The sequence below is a fragment of the Lycium ferocissimum genome, chromosome 6 (genome assembly GCF_029784015.1).
Source record: "Lycium ferocissimum isolate CSIRO_LF1 chromosome 6, AGI_CSIRO_Lferr_CH_V1, whole genome shotgun sequence".
Lineage (NCBI taxonomy): Eukaryota > Viridiplantae > Streptophyta > Magnoliopsida > Solanales > Solanaceae > Lycium > Lycium ferocissimum.
In genome coordinates, this window is record NC_081347.1 from 73,970,254 (window position 1) to 73,990,709 (window position 20,456).

Sequence of the window (20,456 nt, forward strand, 5' to 3'; positions counted from 1 at the left end):
AACTTACTAAATATAAAAAGAGGCGGACATAATCAAAATAAGACAAATTTTAACAACAATTGAGAAATTAAGGGGAAAAATAAGAGAAAAGAAAAAAAATATGGAGACTCACTAAGGAAAATCACAGTATCTTTGCAAAATATACAAACCATAAAGATTAACTGAATCGAATAACCAAATTAATCACGTTGGGTCCCGTGCATCGCACACGTATAGTTTGCTTATTTTTTGACAAATGGGAGTTCGGATGAACCCCTTCCGGCACCCTAGCTCCACCCGTGGCCATTAAGTGAACACTAGCCTATTAATTAGTTATGTATTTTTTTTTTCCAATTTTTACAATGGTTATGTATCTTGGTTTCTCTAATTGGTTTGTTATGAAACTTCCTTGTGATCGATCGTGCTAATATATATATAGAGGCAAAAATAATGCATTTTCATGCGAATGATGTTTGTACAATATACTTCAATTCCAAATAAGTTTAAGTCGATTATATATATATGAGGCTTGTAAAAAGGGCTATTTTCTTAATTCCTAATGAGCTATTTTGCGTTAATAATGGTCAGTAAAGGATGCTTCCCAGATATCATGGCGTACACTGATGATAAATCAAGGCTGGATTAGTAGATAATTCGTGAAATTTTTTCCTACTGATTTTTTACATGCTTCCCAGATATCATGGCGTACACTGATGATAAATCAAGGCTGGATTAGTAGATAATTCGTGAAATTTTTTCCTACTGATTTTTTACTTAGGAAATCCTTTAATATCCTTAAGAAACGTAACTACTAATTGTATAAAAAAAAAGGGCAGCCCAGGCATACGCTAAGCTCAAAGCTATCTTGTGGTCGGAAGAAGCTAGGACCACAAGGGTCTATTGTCGCACCTTACCTTACATTTCTACAAGAGGTTGTTTCGAGAAATCGGACCCGTGACCTCGATCACATGGCGGCAATTTTACCGATTCGCCGATAACTACTAATTGTATATATGATCCAAATTAAACAAGTTTCCAAATCCTACTAACTTTGAGAAACATTGAATGTCATACATCAATATTAAACCCTAATCAAAGAAGGATAAGAAATTAAATCATCTACCTTCTAGGTGTGTTATTATTCATGGCGGACGAAAAATACGGATACAGTACTGATATGTTATACACATGAAGCATGTAACAGTTCAACAAACTCTTTTCCTTATTTTAGGTGTGTTATTATTCATGGCGGACGAAAAATACGGACTGCTGATTGTAGAAGTAAAATCGGCTCAATTTGATGACAAAAATATCAATGGGAGATGGTACGTGAAAGTTTCCACACATAATCACAACGAGCTCAAAACAACTACGATATGATTAACATGCGCGCTACCATGCAATGGACACAACAAAAGTTTGTTTTCGTTGTTCCATTCAATGAAAGCTCTACTCTTCGTTTCGAAATTTTTAAGGCAAATAATAAGTTTTTACCAACCTATTACTCCTTAATAGATGTTGCCGAATTCCAAGTGGATTGCAATCTATTTGAAAGATCTTATTTGTATCGTTCCAATTTTATTAAAGGATATGATGAAGAGGGTAAGGTTTGGACAAATCCTAAGATATGGAGTAATAGGGATAATAATATCTCAAAGGGGAAGTTGGATGTAGAGATGGTGTTGAGGAAAAATGCATCAATAGTTGGTGACGATTTTAATTGGAGAAGATTTGGCATGAGATATCAAGATTTTATGATGGAAGAAATTAGTTCCAACAAGGCCAGTGCATGGGGGCCATTCATGTGCTTTACTCCTACAGATTAGTAGATTAATTTAACTCTAGCCTATTAATTATGTACAAATTTGCTTCTTTTTTTTTTTTCCCAATGTTTACAATTGGATATGTCTTAATTAGTTGGTTCCTCTAATTGGTGTAATTTAATTAGTTGGTTCCTCTAATTGGTGTAATTCTGATGAAACTTCCCTGTGATCCATGTTGCTTATATAGAGGTATGCATAATGCGAATAATATTTATACAATACGCTTCAATCCTAAATAAGTTGGGGCCATGAACTTTCACTGACCAAGCATTACCCTTTTAAATTCATCTAAGGCAAGAGGACATCGAGATATCTGATGAGAAAAAAGATTCAAATGCTCAAATTTAATATATATGTATAACAAGTACTAATATTTGATCCAACATATACAATATGAATTTTCAGAAAAGGATGTTCAGTTGACCACTCTTGCCGGCTATCACTAAATCATCCCTCTTGAGCTAAGACAATATAGAAAAGTTTGTTGGATTAGCAATTTTGCTGCAACTGCATCATCCATATCCTGAGCCAAGATAATACTGTAGTTTAATGATGGATGCAAGGGGAATAGTTGTCACGCCCCGAACCATGGCCTGGGCGAAACACGGCACTCGGTGCCTTACTGCATGTGACCGAGCGAACCACATGGCTTCTTTGAATCATCATGAGGCATAACATGAGCGGAATATAACGTGAATGCATGATGAGCCTTTATAAAACATGAGATGTCATAATAATTTAATGAAACACTTGTTTAAGTCATGAATGCGGGAATAACATGAATAAGCCAAAATGGCTATACAACTCCGAATGTCTGACATAACATAAGCGACTTGTCTAGTCTATGAAACCTCTATCATGAGTCACATTGGAAAACATACTTACGGGACAAGGCCCCCGGTATACCTTAGATGCATAACTAATAATAAAATAAAGAGTTGACTAAACCCCGAATGAGATGGGGCTCGCGATAAGGCGATACGGCTAACGTCCCTGCGAGCGATGCGGCGTCACTGTAAATACGTACACACGCATCGTGAAATGCGAGCCCCAGGCGATAAAAAGGGACGCCTTGACACATTGAATGTCTTGGTATGTAAAGCAACTGAAAGAAATAACATGGGACATGGAATAACATGATAAGAACTGAAACTGAAAACCTGGACATGAACATGAGCATGAGTATAAGCATGGATACATATATAGATATAACATACGTAAAACATGATAAGTAGGGAGAGCATTTCATAACCGACCATGTGATATCACCACGTGGGTACGTGGAGTCTGGTACCTCGCCGGACCAGCAGAGCCCTCATACCTTGCCAGAGTATAAGGTAGTAAATCACCACGTGGGTACGTGGAGTCTGGTACCTCGCCGGACCGGCGAGCCCCCATACCTTGCCGGGGTATGAGGTGGTATCGTGCACGATGGATCCATTCGGTGTAAAATTAAGGTATCGTCTTATCCCACGCGGAGCGATCCTTGTCCTACGGTGGCTACGTAGTTTCGGGCTATACGAGCCTTCTCGGTAATTTGTGCAACTCCCAAAAACATTAACATAATATAGTTGGCTAAGAAGCCCATGATTTTCGTGAATTAACTTGTACTTGTCTTGTAATCATGATTTCACGAAATAACTTGTAAACATGGTTTCATGAAATAACTTGTAAATATGGTTTCATAAAATAACTTGTATTTAGCATGTATGTATCTTGAGTCATGGTATGGACATAGTTATAAAGTACAATTGCATGAAAACTTGTAGACATATAGGATATTCATGAAATAAGCATTTTTATTCAAAAACATGCATGCAAGAACCCATGGAATACAAGATATGGGTTTTCATAGATTATGGACGGATTCTCAATAATCATAAAGAGATATTAAGAACACAATGATGGAATTATAACAATTCATACATAATATAATCATGGACATGGATCTAGGGTTATCATGAGCATGGTATTGAAACCCTAGTTTTGTATTGAAATCATAATTTTATGGATTTTGAGGCGTGGGGAAGAACAATGATGTTCCCACACGTAGATAGTAACTCTACATACCTTAGTCGCTCCAAAAACTTGAATTAAAGACTTGAGCTTTGAAGAGGATTTCCAAAATCTTGAATTCTTGAACCTTGAGATGGGTTTTCTTGAAAACCCTAGTTTTAGGAATGATGATTTCCTTGTTTAGATTACAAGGATATGTATTAGAATTGACTTGGAATAATTAGAGTAGGCTTACCTTGGTGTTCTTGATGATGGGAGAGGGTAGGAGGTCATTCTAGGGCTTGAAGGAAATGAAAAATAATGATTAGAACTGATATGGACGAATATATACTGTTCTGAAAAAATAAATTTTTCGGCCCGTTAAATTGACGCCGTATTTCAAAATACGGGCCGTATTTTGAAATCTTTTGGCCGTATTTTGAAATATGGACAGCACTGCCTCTGTTCAGTAAAATGGCCATAACTTCTTGCACGGATGTCCGTTTGACCCCCGTAAGATACCGTTGGAAAGGTATTTCAATGCTCTACAACTTTCATCAAGGAAGTTTTCTCAAATTCCAAACACGTTTTGAAATACGGGCCGTAAAGTGAAATACGGTCCGTATTTAACCATATGACCTCAAAATGTCAAATTCGAATGTTCGAAATTCTTGGTTTCGGTTTACGGGCACTTGTTCATGGGCGTAAATTGGAATACGACCACTGTTCATGGGCGTAAACCACCATATCACGACTGAACGGAAAAATATCAATTCCCACGTTCTTTATCTGATTTTTCGAGTCTAGGATCATGGTTAAAGCTTAGGTCAAAGATACGGGGTGTTACAATAGTAGTACTTATTAAAATGCCTTATTAAAAGATAACAACCAGCAGACAATTCAAAATGGATGATCAAATTGTAGATATAACTGAAGTACTGATTTCATTTTCAATTCAAATTTCCAACTTTGCCAATCCTCAAGTAAATTGGGAAAATCACAGTTTTCTGGCTTTCACCATCTTCATTCCAAGCACTTGTGAATTTGTCAACAACATCATCAGTCAATAGCTCAACACCCTTTTCTTTTGCAATTTGATAAGCTGACCATGACCCCAGGTATGTGAAGTAAGAATCCAAGTCCATCACTTTCTCAATCTTGAACTCAAATGGTCCATTATGATCACAACCATCTACAGCCTCAAATGGGAAATCAATAGTTTTGTACTTTTCATCCACCAATTTTCTTGGCGATTCCCAATAAGGTCCAGCATCAATAGTGTAAAATTTATCAAAAATTGCATCCACTGAGCTGTTTACTTCTGGCACTGTGTAACACCATGCTGCTATTACTCCATTTGCTTTCTTGAGTATCCATTTGACTTGTTGATAAAAAGTTGGGAGATCAAACCAATGCATTGCTTGTGCAATTGTCACCAAATCTACACTTGACTCTGCTCCTATTTTTGTTTTGATTTCGGATATTGACATCATGGAAGAGGTACATATGTATCGAACATTCGGAACCTTTGCTGCAAATTCAAGCTGCTTTGGACTTGTGTCTGTGGCTACTACATTCTTGTAGAGCTTAGCTAACTGAGGACAACAATAGTTTGGGAGCAATTTAGGACAAAAAACAGTTTATGAGAAAAAAGAAAAGTATGGTGGAACACTAGGGGATGAATGTTATTGAACTCATTCTTAAGTAATCCCTCTGTTCTAATTTATGTAGCGGAGTTTGACTCGTCACGAAAATTAAAGAAGAAAGAAAGACTTGATGGAACTTTTGGTGTTAAGCCGGCCATACCATTTCTGCCGCTATAATGCCATGAAGTGTGCGTAAAATGAAAAATATAAAGTTAAAAGTATTTCCCAACATAGAAAGGTGACGTTCTATTTTAGAACTAACTGATGAGGAAATAATGCCACATAAAAAGGAATAGACGGAGTAAATATTATGACGTTTAACCATTTCCGAACAGAACAGAATTTAGATTAGCAAATGAGAAAAAGTTGAACCAAGTGTGCAATTCTTGGTAATGTATTTGCATCTCTTAACATAGCAGAGGATATCAGAACAGGGGAAATCAGTTGCCATGGATACTGAGATTAACAAGTTCTCTTCTTATTGTAGTATATTCTGAGCCTATAACTCTAGATATGTAAAAGAGCTGCTAGTGCAAGATTAAAAATGCAAGATTTCTTGTTGTCCCTTATGGACTAATTGATTGGAAAAAGAGAAAACTTTGTGCCATTCTCTAGAAAAATAGGTCTCTAATCTTTGCTATGCTGCTATATATCATATGATTCTAGACAAAAGTCTACTTTTTTTGGTCAATTCTCTTACATAAGTAGAGGTGAAGCTACAACCATCGAAGGTGGTCTGTTTAAAACCCTTTGCCTGAAAATTATATTGCATATATATATATAGTAGCGGAACCAGGATTTTCACTAAGGGGGGGTCGAAATATAAAGAAGTAAACACATAAACAAGTCAAAGGAATTCAACATGTAGCATAATGCATATATACATTGACGAATTTCTTTTTACTTATCTCTACCGTGTAATTTTTCAATGGAAATAAACGCTCCGCCATTATATATATATATAGATAGATGGGTCAAATACTAGTTTTCATACATATAATTAAATCTTGAACAGACTGCGCCACACGAAGAAGTCAAGGGGATCAAGTCGCGAGAGGAGAAAGAGAGACTTACAGATTTAGCAGCCTGGCCGCTACCAGTGCCAACATCCCAAACAAGATCATGACAAGGTGTTTTTGAAGCTATGAAATTGAACAATTCCTCAGGATAACTTGGCCTACCCTCTGAATACTGTTGTGCTTGCTTAATGAAAAATTCTGCCATTCTTTTTTAGTCTTCTCTTATTTCACTATCTGATATGATTGAAAACTTGAAATCATTGTTCCCTTTATATATGCTCACGGGGCAAGTAGAAGAAGACGTTATTGGTGCAGTAGTAAGTGTAGTTTTCATGGTGTTTGCGTATTGCTTTTTGCCTTTGATTTTATTGGTGGAGTACTATGTGTTTGACCGAAACACGTGGAGATTAACTAGTTAGATGGAATTTTCCCATAGTTAATGTATCCCTTAAAATATTTAAAAATACTTTGCAATTGATTATTTGGTATTCATAGTTCATTTTAACTAATTCAATTTAATTTCGAAAAACTATTCATACCAAAAAAATCCAATCTCATGTTTGATAAGCCTATTAAAGGAGAAAAACGCTCCATACCAAAAATATTGATATGATTTCTTATTTAATAAGCCTCTTAAAAGAGAGAAAAAGGCTTCATACCAAAAAGATCTGACTTTGCATTTGATAAGCCTATCAAGGGAGAAAAACAAGTTTTCCATTCCCGCAATAAAAATTTAACAAAGAAGACAAATGAATAAATGTCTTGGGACACAAGGTAAATAGAATAAGGGAGGTAGTAATATAGTAGAATAAAGGTCCATTGACTGTAGACTGAACCAATAATTTGTGTAATGCGTCATGAATGAAATATTTGTTAATGGTGGGCCAAAAGACACTGCATAAAAAAATTCGCTTGTTTTTTTGTGTCTGTGCTTGATTTATATGCGGTAAACTCCTAAAAGTAATAAACTTTTTAGAAGTTCAATCAATTAGAGAAGAATTTATAATTTATATTCTTCGTTAATTAAATAATTCCATAAAAATTGTAGGTTCTTAATTTAATATCTGCGTAATCTTGTTTTTTCCCGTAGTCCTAAGATTACATCCATTGCTGATTTCATGATTGGTCGATCTCCTTTCAGTTGAGTGACAAAGGGTGAACATTAAAAGACATTGTATAATCCCATATTTTCGACTTCAATTAACTTTATAGATTGGCTCTCCCCTGCTCCCTACGCCCTACAATAACCACCGAGTCCTACCAGACCAAAGACGGTAAAAAAAATCTATTTTATCTACAAGAGTAAATTCGTAACTAAAGAATTAATTTATAAAATTGCGTACGGTCTTCTAATAAAAATTAGTTTTGCATCATCAGCTTTATTGAGTCGCCCCATCAATTGTCGTCGGATTTCTCCAATGTGTTATAGTTGAGAAGTTTCTCGATGAGGTCAACATGTGTCATCAACATTCTTCGACAGCAATATCGAACCAAACCCAATTCATCAAGTGCTTGTTTTTCTTCGTAGCCTGCTATGAGAAGTGCAAGATATTCGTCCCATTTATTTCCGATTACCTTCCCACAAGTGAAGCAACGAACTGGGATGATCATCTTGCTAGTTATGGATATACTATAAAACAGACAATATATATCAGCTAATGATATAAGCAATCAGATCTTTAGGTATGATTGTTTTGACTGAAATAATTGATATTTTGTTATGTATAATGTTGCGTACCTTGATTTCAATAATTTGAAGGAATTGTTGAAAATATTAGGGGTTCCCTCGATATGTTCCAATCCCCAATATATTTGTCATAATGAGGAGCCAAGTTATTATGTATATATAGGACTACAAAAGGGCAAATAACTAACCAAAACCTTGACATAATAGGAAAACACAATTCAAACCAAAATACAATAGGTCTGCCGCTTAAGGTTACAATAAAGAATTGCTTCACTTTTCCACCTCGTATATATTTTTGGTAACTATGCATTTTATTAAGGGAAAAGGGTCAAATATACCCCTCTACTTTAGTTTAATGGTTAAATGTACCCTCTGTTAGTCAAAGTAGATAAATATACCCCTTTCGTTAAGAAAGGAAACAAATATACCCCTCAGTTGACAAAATCTCCAATTCGACCATTAATTACCCAATTTAACTTTAAAAAACCCCATGCCCGACCCGCCCCGACCTGCAAATTAAATTATTTCCACTCAAATATACCCACCACCGCTACAACCGACCCAACACAACCACCACCACCACTTCCACCACCACCGCCACCATTGTTTAGCACTCCCCCTTCCCCCTTACCCCCAAAACAGTTCCGGCAACAATCCGAGAAATGTAAACCAGAGTTGTACCTAACCTTTTTCCTTTTGTTTGAGAGTTGAATTAAAATACATTCAATAGAGATATTCTCCTTTAAAATCTAAAAAGAATGTATAGAAAACCAGTCACGGTAAAGAAGAATGAATCTATCAACCCCAAATTGGCGAAATCGAATTGCATGAAATTCTTCTGTAATATTCTCCTTTCTCTTTCTTTTACCTTTTTCTGTTTTTTCTTTAATCTTTTTATTTCTTTTTTTATTTTGTACTTTGTTTCCAGGAAAAACGTCAGGACTTCTTTTCATTTTTTCTTTAACTTTTCAATAACTAAGGTCTAAGGTGGATAAAAAAAGAGAATTAAGGAAAAATAGCGGTAGAGAAACTTACCATTGTTGCCGGAACTGTTTAGGGGGTAAGGGGGAAGGGGGAGTGCTAAACAGTGGTGGCGGTGGTGGTGGTTGTTCCGTTGGGTCGGTTGTAGTGGTGGTGGGTATATTTGGGTGGAAAGAATTTAATTTGTCGGGTCGGGGGGGGGGGGGGGGGGGGGGGGCATGGGTTTTTTTTAAGTTAAATCGGGTAATTAATGATGGAATTGAATTTTGTCAACGGAGGAAGATATTTGTTTACTTTCTTAACTAAGGTGATATTTATCTACTTTGACTAACTAAGTAGGTATATTTATCTACTTTGACTAACGAAGGGTATATTTAACCATTAAACTAAAGTAGATGGGTATATTTGACCCTTTTCCCTTTTATCAATTATTATTAAGTAGAAACATTACAAAACTGAGCAAGTGGGCAAAAATAAAAGAAAAAGGTTAAAGCAAAGAGAAGGAGGAATATTGTCACTTATATATTGCTCACCCAATTTTCCAGTAGCCGCAATATATCATCTACATTAATTGTCAACTGTAAATATGCTTGTTTACTCCAATGATAGCAAATAAAATAGTTTAAAAAATCTTTAATCAAATGAAAATAGATGGAATATTAGTATCCTACTCTTCAACATAACCTGAAAGATCTGATTCCACGCACCCAACTGGCAATGACATAGGTTTTTTTTTTTTTTTCCCATGTAAGTCAAACAATTTTGATAAACACCAACACGGTCTTAGAAATTAATTAAAGGGTGTTCTACGACCAGTTGTGGAATTAAAAATTTACACACATAATGCAGTCCACGTTACAGCTTGTTTGGATGGTTGTTACCTATTGTATTGTACTGTGTTGTTAATTTAAATACAATGTTTGTTTCAATTGTTACTTAAATTTTCATGTATCATATCGTTAAATCCATCGTTACATAACGACGAAAATTCTCATTTTATGTAACGACCGATTTGGTGTTATTGCGTCGTTACCCTATCTTTTTTTCACACTTTTATTATCTAATAATTTTATTTTATCATTTAACCTACCTTTTTATGGTAGCTCTATCCCGTACCCTACTTTTTTTTTTTTTTTTTTGTGTAGATTTTCCCTTCAAGTCACTAATGTGTGAGATTATGTAACGATGGGAAACGATACAATCTATCCAAACATGTGTTATTCAAAATAATACAATACGATACAATGCAACACATTAAAATACAGTACGATACATTATAAACAATATATAACAACCATTCCAAAAAGTGTTAGTTAATCTGTTAAACAAAAAGAGTATTTGGCCTATTTAATATATTGAATTAATCCTCTCCATACATTCAAAATATCTTTTGTTCCTTCCTCTCTACAAAACATATCCAGCAAAAGATACTAGAAGTCACAACAATTAGACCGATGGGGGTCGTCAGTGGTTGAGTCAATTCCAGGTATTGATGGAGTACTTGTATAGTTGTATTGGTATTTGTTCTCTACTCTATACTCTTAATAAAATAATACTCCAGTATTTAATATATTAATTAATCCTCTCCACACATTCAAAATATCTTTTGTTCCTTCCTCTCTACAGAACATATCCAGCAATATTCCAATTCTTAATATCTCTTTCTTGTTCATCTTCAGACCTTTCATTATTCACATTTTTGAATACGTGATGGCAGCTTATAGTGCTGTAATTTCTCTTCTTCGTACTCTTGAGCAGCGAAACACAGAACTCATTCATCGTCACGCTGCTGAAGCGCTCGAATCTATTCATGCTACTGCTGAATATTTTCATAATGTTCTTGAAGAAACTAGCAGTAAGACCATGTTTGACCCTGAAAAGATCAGATCTTTGGAGAAAAAGATAAGAGTTGCTGCCAATGATGCAGAAGATGTTGTTGAGCTGAAGATTGGTTAAACAATGAAAGGCGCAAGTTGGAAGTTTAGAAGAGCACGTAAATTTTTACACAAGAAACTGCTAACAGTTGTTGAAAACATCGATATAACAAAGAAAGAAGTAATGGAGATTGTTTCTGATATAAGAACAAGTACTCATGATGCTGATGATGATCAAATTGTTAAATTATCTCGGGAAACGTTGATTGGCACTTCTTCTAGAAGTAATCCAATGCTGCCAAATTTGGAAGATGTAATCGTGCAGGGACGTGATGATGACTTGGAGATCATAGTGGAAAGATTGAGAGGACCACAGTCGGATCTAGACATTGTCACAATCTCAGGCATGGGTGGCATTGGCAAAACAACACTCGCCAGAAAAGCTTATGATCTTCTCCCAATCAGGTATCATTTTGACATTCTTGCTTGGCTTACAATATCTCAAGATTTTCAAAGTAGGGATGTGTTGTTAGAAGCTTTACGTTGCATTTCAAAGCAAACAAATATTGTGAGCGAAGAAGATTACAATAAGAAGGATGTCAGTGAGTTAGCTGACCTGGTGCAGAAAAAACTAAAGGGCCGAAGATACCTTGTTGTTGTTGATGATATTTGGAGTACGGATGTTTGGGATTGCATAAGAGGAATATTTCCCGAGTACAACAATAGGAGATGAATCTTAATGACTACTAGGTAAACTGAGGTAGCGATGTATGCAAATCCTAGTAGCCCTCATGAGATGAACCTCTTGGATTTAGATAACAGTTGGAAGTTACTTCGTGATAAGGTGTTTGGACTAGAACACGATCATCCTCCTGAGTTAGAAGAAATTGGGAAGGAAATAGTAGAAAAATGTCAAGGACTACCCTTAACAATCTCAGTGATTGCGGGACATCTCTCTAAAGTGGCCAGGACATTAGGAAGTTGGAAGGATGCTGCCGGAACCTTAGGTGAAATCGTTTCAAGTCATCCAGATAAATGCTTAGCAGTGCTCGGTTTGAGTTACCACTACTTGCCTAATCACCTCAAACCTTGTTTTCTTTCTGTGGGTAGTTTCCCAGAGGATTTTCTGATTGAGACTCGGACATTAATCCAATTATGGATCACGGAAGGTTTTGTGAGGGCGTCTGGATATGGAAAAACCTTGGAGGAAATGGCAGTAGATTATTTGGAGGATCTTATTAGCAGAAACTTGATAATGGTTAGAAAAAGGAGGTTCAATGGTGAGGTAAAAGCATGTGCAATGCATGATCTACTGCGTGAGTTCTGTTTGAAAGAAGCTGAAATGCCAAAGTTTGTGCACGTTCAGAGAGCTGACCCAGCACAAAAGCATAATGTCCGTCGCTTCAGTTTCCAATACAGTTTCCCGGACATCGAAATCAGTTTCCAAGGTTTAAGATGGTATCCAAATGATGATCGGTGCAAGTTTTTTCCCCCAATAGCCAGATCCATGTACTTATTTTCTGGATTATACTTACCTTTTTCAATCCGTGTTAAGCTTCTCGGAATATTGCCTATCTACCGTTATCCTATAATACATGAATTTTTCTCCCGTTTCAACCTCCTCAGGGTATTGGCCATCTTCTATAAAAAAAATAGCTTTCGAACCATTTCCACCCATTATTACAAAATTATTTCATTTAAGATATCTCCAATTTCAATTTCGCGGCCGTATTCCCGAGTCAATCTCAGAGCTTCAGAATTTGCAAACTCTAATATTTGGGAAGCTTTCACAAATAACTTTACCAGGGAATATATGGACGATGAAGAACTTGAGGCATATAGATCTGGGGGGACACGGTTATCTACCCAGTCCTAGAAGAGAAAGTAAGCATCTTGTGACAGAGAAATTGCCAAATCTAGGGGAAATTTCTGCTCTCTGTTCCAGCAGTTATACAAATGAAGTCCTTTCAGGCATTCCCAATCTAAAGAGATTGATCGTTCATGTAAATCTTGTACGAGCAGACCATTTGCACAATGGCCTCTTGGATATGTCTAGCCTGACAAAACTCGAATCATTGAAGTGTTTAGAAAAGGAATGTTATTGGCCAAACTCTCTCAAGAGTTTTGTTTTCCCGACATCACTTAAGAGGTTGACTTTGCCTGGCTTGTTTCAGTTTCCTTGGGAAGACATCAACTCTTGTCATGGAGATTGAGTGATGACGACAAGTTCCAAAGCCTGAAGTTGCTGTTGTTAAGCGATATATATCTTGTGCGTTGGAAAGCTAGCAGTGAAAGCCTCCCGAATCTAAAACGCCTTGTTCTAAAGAAATGTGGATTCCTGGAAGAAATTCCAAGGGATTTTGGGGAAATTTGTACTTTGGAGTCAATTGAGTTACATAATTGTAGCAGAGCTGAGTATTCTACAAGAGAGATTGAACAAGAACAAGAGGACATTGGAAATAATTCCCTTAAGTTCTACATCCATGCAGTCACAGTAAGTTTTACATCTCTTTAAAAAAGTTCGTCTTCGATTCTTCACATTATTTATTACCTCATCTTTGTTACTCCCTCCATTTCAATTCGTTTGTCTGATTTTGTCTTAACACGGAGTTTCTTAAAGTGAAAAAAGATTTTTTAATCTTGTGGTCTTAAATTAAAGATATGTAGAATGTATCAAAATGCCCTTTAATCTTGTGGTCTTAAACATGTCATATGAAAAGTTGGAACTAAAGAGTTGCCAAAAAAGAAAAGATACATTTTTTTTTTTTGTAAACGGACTAAAAAGGAAAGTATGACAAACAAATTGAAACAGAGCGAGTAATACATTTACCCTCCTTGTAATTAATATGATGAATGACTTCTTTTTTTATCTTGCATATATGCAGGGTATTGAAGCTTATTTTGAGGGACAATCAAGCGCTATCTATTCCAAATGCAGAACCTTTTCATTTAGATTTTGAAAATTAAAATCTTTCTTTTATGTTCTTATCTGTTGTTAAATTTTTGTTTTAGAAATAACCATGTTTAATGTATGTCTCGCCCATTTGTAATTAAGTATTTTGTAAACCATAACTATTGATGAACTGTAATTAATATTTATTCTGTTTTATGTGTGTTGTTCGAAATGAATAAGGTTTCTAGTATAAGAATTGACAGTTTCACACTTGAATCTGTTTTCCTCTGTTCAATATTCTTACATGGTCACCCATTTCAGAAAAGAAAAGTGAAAAGAACAACTGTAGCTGACCTTTCGGCTTTTAGAGAAAAAAAAAAATTATATGTAGGCTTTTAGAGAACAAATGTAATAGGATTTTATTTGTACTGGTTTAATTAAACAACATGAACCTCTAATTGGAGGTCACGCGTCATATCTGGTATTGTAAAATCAGGGTTAATGAAAATGACATTGATGAACCATTTTGGTAACGGCGATGACATAAATGAGCCAAACTATTGACGAGTGACATAAATGAGTCATTTCCGATAGTTCGATGACATATTTGAGCCTTCCGTTTCTTTTATTTACTAGATTTTTTATACCTAATTTCTTAAGTATTGTAATGTGCTTCTCTATGGGTATATGATAATCATGTGTGTAGGGTAATAATGGGCGATTTGACAGCAAAAGCAATAAAAAACAACACAGAATTGGCTGCAGTTTAACAATAAGAAAATATACCAATTAAGGAATCTACCATCTTAAAATCCTATGCAAATCCGAATCCCTCGCCTTTTTTCTCTCAAATTCTCATCCACCTCTCATTTCATTCTCTTAACATGCAACAACAATTCACAATTCCCAAATCGTAAATTCTAAATATGTAAAACTTCAAATGCATTTATCATTTATAAATCAGGACAAAAACCCCCATTACTCAAAACCATTACACCAGGAGAGGAAAAAAAAAACAAGAATTAAGAACAATTTTTTTGCTCCAAGAATCATCATGAATAGAAACAAAATCTTATTATTTTTTTGGTATAGTTTGGGAACATTATTCTCGTTCAATTATGTTTGTGTTGATAGCTTTGTTGGCCTTAACTGGGGTAGAATGGCTACACAAAAATTGGTACCATCAATGGTGGTAGATTTGCTTTTACAAAATGGGATACCTGAATTGAAATTATTTAGCCCTAGTCAATACGTTCTTCCGGCCTTCGCTAACAGCAGTATTGGTGTCTCAGTTGCGTTCCAAGAAAACCAACTACGATGGATGAATAACTCCAAGGATATTCACGATTGGATCGAAAAATACGTCAAAAGACATGTTGATCATGGAGTTGATATCAGGTACTTCATTTTTCTAATGTTGATCCTTTCTTATGTTCAATTTTTCTTTTCATGGAAAATGATACATAAGTGAAGTTCGTTCGTTTACGAAAATAAAACAGTTACCTCCGTTTCAATTTATGATACTCTTGACATTCTGTCATTTTTTATACAACTTCAAGATCCTAGAAACATTAAACTATTCAACTCCCAGACTTTGATTTGATGTTTTCTTTGTCAAATTAACTTTTCAACAATTACCTTAAAAGAAATTCATCATCACTAATGTAACATAATAGTCAGATCAATATCTCTAACTTAATTCCCCATATATAAAATGAAAGGCAGCAGTATTGGATCTAGAGCACCAAAATCAACGAGTTCACGAGAACCCATTAGCTTTTGTCAAAATCCTAATCCAATTACTATTATAAATTAACTTGAGGTCTTTGTATAAACGCATAAACTTCAAAACATAGATTTGCCTATAAGTTTGCAAGACTGCCTATAAATTTGAAAAGAGTGCCAATACATTGACATGAATGTCTATAACTTTTGCAATAAATTGATGAAGTAACTCGCTCTTCTGTATGGATAGAAGACCTTGAATCATTTCATATTTAATTTGTAAAAAAAAAAAAAAAAATCAGTACATTCGAAAATGGCACAAGGTTCTGCATCAATAATCTTCTTGGTTCTCCATATGTATATTTTTGGGAAGTTACACAGTTGGCCGTCAGCCATACGTTCAGCCTCTAGCCAATATACATAATATGTAGACATATATTATGCATCTCCCGGCTATTATTTATGAACTTTTTCTATATTTTTTCAGGTATCTTTACGTAGGAAATGAACCATTCAGCAGAAAATACAAGCAACGAACCTTTGGTGATGTCCTATACTTTTTGGGAGAAGCTCGAAAATCCCTCGATCGTCACAATCTCACCCATATCAAAACTACAACAGCACACTTCACTGACATATTAACAAATGTGACAAAACCATCAGAAGGTGATTTCAGAGAAGATATAAAGGAATTAATGATTAATCTCTTAAAATTCCTCAAAGAAACAAAGGCCCCTTTGGTTATCAACATCTTCCCAATTTACTTAGTCGGCTCTAAGCAAATGCCGATAGATTTTGCATTTTTTGACGAACGCTCTAATTACACTATCAAAGACGGTCCACATATTTACAAAAATATTTTCACTCTCACATATGATACCTTGGTTTCAGCACTAAGAAAAGCAGGGTATCCGGATATGCAAATTATCATAGGACAAATTGGCTGGCCAACGGACGGTTACCCAAATGCAAATCCAAAAAATGCAGAAAGATTTCATCGTGGCCTACTTCGATATCTTAAAAGAAACGAAGGTACCCCTTTACATCCAAACAAGACAATGGACGTATACATCACAGGGTTATCCGATGAGAACAAGATTATAACAGAATGGGGCGAATATCAACGCCATTGGGGTATTTATAGACACGACGGATCACCTAAATACAAGATCGATTTCTCCATGCAAGATCGCAACAGTGAACCAACTACGGCTAAAGGGACAGTGAAAATGCCAAATAGATGGTGTATGTATAACGAGAATATCTTTAATGGTAGCAAGGAGAAAGTGATGGAACACGTTAATTACGCGTGCAGCAAATCTGATTGCACCTTATTGTCACCCGGAGCTACATGCGATAACCTTAACTTCACTTGGAACGCGTCGTTCGCGTTCAATATGTATTTCCAGATGAATGGTCAAAAGATCAACTATTGTGATTTCAATGGCTATGGTTATATTACCACAAATGATCCTTCTACAGCAACTTGTAGATTCCCCATTGAGATATTATCCGTCGAGCTTATTGATAATGGTGTGATACACCAATTGGTGGCTAGTTCTGGAGAGATATCCAAAGTAGTTTCAAACCCTACCATTTTACCAATTGGGTTGGCTTTGTCTGCATTAGTATGTATGATTTTATTGCTTTGCGTACTTATGTGGTTGCCCGGATAGGGGTTCGGCCGAACCTAGTAGTTTTTGCTCAAACAGTGTATTTGTGTTAAGAAATTCATTAAATATGTGCAAATATAATAGTATTAGATTTAGTTTATTATCACTTGAAGTCATCATTCTACAATTCAGAACCCATAAAGTTGAAATTCTAGTTCCGCCTCTGCCTTCTTTTGAAAAGGTTTTCTTCCAAATGATTGAAAGAAGTTTCTTTTTGAATGATCTTGGTAAAAAAAAAATGTGCAGAGTGAATGTGTTCATCTTAATTACCTTATTGTATGTTTACAAGCCTTGGAGTGTCACTGATTTAATTTTGGGATTTAATTCACAAAAAACAGTGTCACTGACTTAATTTGGGATTTAAATCACAAAAAAACAAAGATTCTTTCTTCATCTTCTTGTTATTATTAAATTAAAGATTAAAAAAGCAAAATTTTCAACCCTATTTCTCAAACTAAAGTTCCAAATAGACTATTCCAGCTGAGCAATTACACATTTCAGAGTTTGCAGCATATAGATAATGTGAACATGCATGCTTTAAGTCGAGTAAACATTAGCGGAAAAGAAACTCAAATCAATTAGGGCTTTAAAGACATATAACTTTGAAATTAAGCACACGAAACACGGAGGCCTGTAAAATTAGTAATGCCAATACCTTAAAGAAGTTATATTGCTTTTGTTTTTTATTAAGTAAACGTAAATACCTCAGAGGAGTTATGTCAAATCAAAAAAAGTTAAAAGGCCTTAATTTCTCTTCAAATTTATAAGCTTGTTGATCGTGTACCTGAAAGCAAATTCTAAATTCTAAAGGTTATTTATCGATAGGAATTATTACTTTTGATGGTTGTGTACCTGTAAGCATTTGTCATCCAAGTGTAGAAGGCAGCAGGGACATTGATAAATATAACTAGTTCATTCATCTGTTATGTATGCTGCAAGCTTGATGAGCTTGTGCTCTAAGAATTTTTTTCAAAATACTAGTCATCCCTGCTAAGATATATGCTAAGCTTGTTATATTTAGTCTAATACAAAATGCAAAAACAGTTTGCAAAGCAAACTAATAGCTTATTTGGCCAAGCTTTCAAAATCTGCTCATTTTGAAAAGTATCTTTGGTCAGAATTGCTTTTCGACAAAGTACTTTTATAGAGTAGCCGTTTGTGTTTGGCTAGTTAATTTGACAAGCACTTTTGTCAATATTAAAGCAGTAATTTGTTGTTGATTAAGGTTTCAAAAGTGCTTCTAGGGAAAGTTACTTTTTTTTAGGTTCTGAAAAATAGCTTATGCTACCACTCAAAACTCACAAGCATTTATTTTTTTCCTAAAAGCTAGGTTAAACACCTTACCTAAAATAAGTCACTTTTTTCTGGAAGATAAAGATTTTTGGCTTTCCAAAAGCTGGCCAAACAGCCTGTAAGATAGAAATATGAAAACAAAATTAAATCTGTTGTATATCAATAAATTTGAATATTAAGCCCATGCAACATGGAGGCTTCCGTAAAAGTAGTGTCAATACATCAAAAGAGTTAATCTCAAATCAAAAACAGGGAAAGGCCTTAATTTCATTTCAAAGTAAGACTCAATGGCTTACGATTTACTTGAAGATAAGACATGCGGGCCAAGTTAGCATTTGATCATAGATTTTGGATTAGATTTTAAAAATTTATTTTCAATTATCTGTTTTGAACAGATTTTGAAAATTTATCTTCAAAATATTTTCAAGTTCCAAACACTGGCTCAAAATAGTTTTTGGGAGAAATTTCGATTCTACTCACAAAACTTCAAAAACATTTCAAGTAAAATGTATGTCCAAACACAACTTCAAATTCCACAAATCACAATTTCAAAAACTTGAAGTTTCAAGTTTCAAATTTCAACTTCAAAATCTACCAAACAGGAGCTACGTATGCACGAAACAATCGCTACCTTTAGCTTCAACCAGCATAATCTCACCTGTAGGAAGGCTGCCAAAAGGGGTCAAGTTCTTCCACTGTGGGATCAATTCAGTAGGTAATTCGAATGTGTGCTTAGTCCAACTGTACTTTTTCCAATTTCGGCTCAATATGTTAAATTGGCTGTCATTCTTATATGCAAAGTGATGGAATACAGGCATAAACAGCGGAAGTAAATAACCAGAATCGAACTTGCATGTAATATAGACAACACATTAGCAAGATCTTAATCAAACATAAAATTGATACTTATCTCTTAAAGCGTGAATGCGACCACGTATAGCCTTCAGCAAAAGCTATCCACGCATTCGTCCTTCAGTTCCACAGTCTTCTACTGTGTAACCCGAATAATATCAGAATTTGCGAAATTTATGTAAGCGAATTTCCATGAAAAAGGTGTAGAAACTTATAATGGCCGTCATATCTTTATGAAATAAGAGTCATTTTATAACTACAGGTTTTAGGGTTTACACCCTTTTTCCAAACCTGCTATGTCTTACTTTTCCATCAAGAAATAGAATTCCATTTAATTCTTTATTATTCGGGCACAGCAAGGACCACATAATTTAATTACGAGACTTCCTATTATGAAATTAATTCGAAATGTCTAAATTAATTCTACCATAATAAATTACGAATTATTCCACTAAAAATTTGTAATTGCACTCCTCAGTTCAATTTCGAAATCTTTCATTAAATCTTATTTAACTCCTCATGTTAAGATTACAGATCCCAATCAATTCAATTAAATTACTGACAATTTAATTCATTAACTAATTAAATCCTTTGTACTTCCGCTTAATTTATTTCATGTGACGGATACAAAATCCAGTGGCAGGGTTTTCATATGAAATCTTATAAACATCCATAAAAGGGTATCATCAATCTCAAAGTCGAGACATGAATTCTATGAACTAATTATTATTTCTCAGATGTCTTTTGCCATTATCCAATTGACCAGGAATATATAGACCCGCAATTGAGTCGTACCTTTTAATAAATCAAAATAATGAACAAATCACATTGATCATAATAATCATATCAAGATTAAGAGTATAAGTACATTTAATGAGCTAGAGAGATTGTTTATATATTCAGTACAAAAACACTTTGGTTCGTTCAATACATACAAAATGTACTTGCACAAGAAGTCGGAACTATACCATTCTCATAATGAAGATAATTATATTTAATCTTGTGCTACAATCATA

At 34.9% G+C, this 20,456-nt stretch overlaps 3 protein-coding genes and 1 pseudogene across 3 annotated transcripts; 2 read left to right on the top strand and 2 right to left on the bottom strand.

The window, feature by feature from the left end:
* Positions 1–4,646: 4,646 nt before the first annotated feature.
* Positions 4,647–6,745, bottom strand: LOC132060418 (uncharacterized). Its single transcript, XM_059453464.1, has 2 exons — positions 6,518–6,745; positions 4,647–5,392 (listed from the first exon to the last, which is right to left on the bottom strand). Exons 1-2 carry the CDS (start codon positions 6,665–6,667, stop codon positions 4,748–4,750), a joined length of 795 nt encoding a protein of 264 aa, XP_059309447.1. The 5' UTR covers positions 6,668–6,745; the 3' UTR covers positions 4,647–4,747.
* Positions 6,746–7,815: 1,070 nt separating this feature from the next.
* LOC132061034 (DNA-directed RNA polymerase subunit 10-like protein) lies at positions 7,816–8,262 on the bottom strand. Its single transcript, XM_059453917.1, has one exon. It carries the CDS (start codon positions 8,071–8,073, stop codon positions 7,858–7,860), a length of 216 nt encoding a protein of 71 aa, XP_059309900.1. The 5' UTR covers positions 8,074–8,262; the 3' UTR covers positions 7,816–7,857.
* Positions 8,263–10,561: 2,299 nt separating this feature from the next.
* LOC132060420 (putative late blight resistance protein homolog R1A-10) lies at positions 10,562–14,153 on the top strand (annotated as a pseudogene).
* A 694-nt stretch (positions 14,154–14,847) lies between these two features.
* On the top strand, positions 14,848–17,753 carry LOC132061035 (glucan endo-1,3-beta-glucosidase 8-like). Its single transcript, XM_059453918.1, has 2 exons — positions 14,848–15,295; positions 16,110–17,753. The coding sequence occupies exons 1-2, from the start codon at positions 14,952–14,954 to the stop codon at positions 17,296–17,298; spliced, it is 1,533 nt and encodes a 510-aa protein (XP_059309901.1). The 5' UTR covers positions 14,848–14,951; the 3' UTR covers positions 17,299–17,753.
* Positions 17,754–20,456: the final 2,703 nt, after the last annotated feature.

Coding starts and splice junctions, on each gene's coding strand:
- LOC132061035 (XM_059453918.1), top strand. CDS start 14,952: ATGAATAGAAACAAAATCTTATTATTTTTTTGGTATAGTTTGGGAACA. Junction 15,296..16,109: donor GATCATGGAGTTGATATCAG/GTACTTCATTTT, acceptor ATATTTTTTCAG/GTATCTTTACGTAGGAAATG.
- LOC132060418 (XM_059453464.1), bottom strand. CDS start 6,667: ATGGCAGAATTTTTCATTAAGCAAGCACAACAGTATTCAGAGGGTAGG. Junction 5,393..6,517: donor GCGGCCAGGCTGCTAAATCT/GTAAGTCTCTCT, acceptor TGTTGTCCTCAG/TTAGCTAAGCTCTACAAGAA.
- LOC132061034 (XM_059453917.1), bottom strand. CDS start 8,073: ATGATCATCCCAGTTCGTTGCTTCACTTGTGGGAAGGTAATCGGAAAT.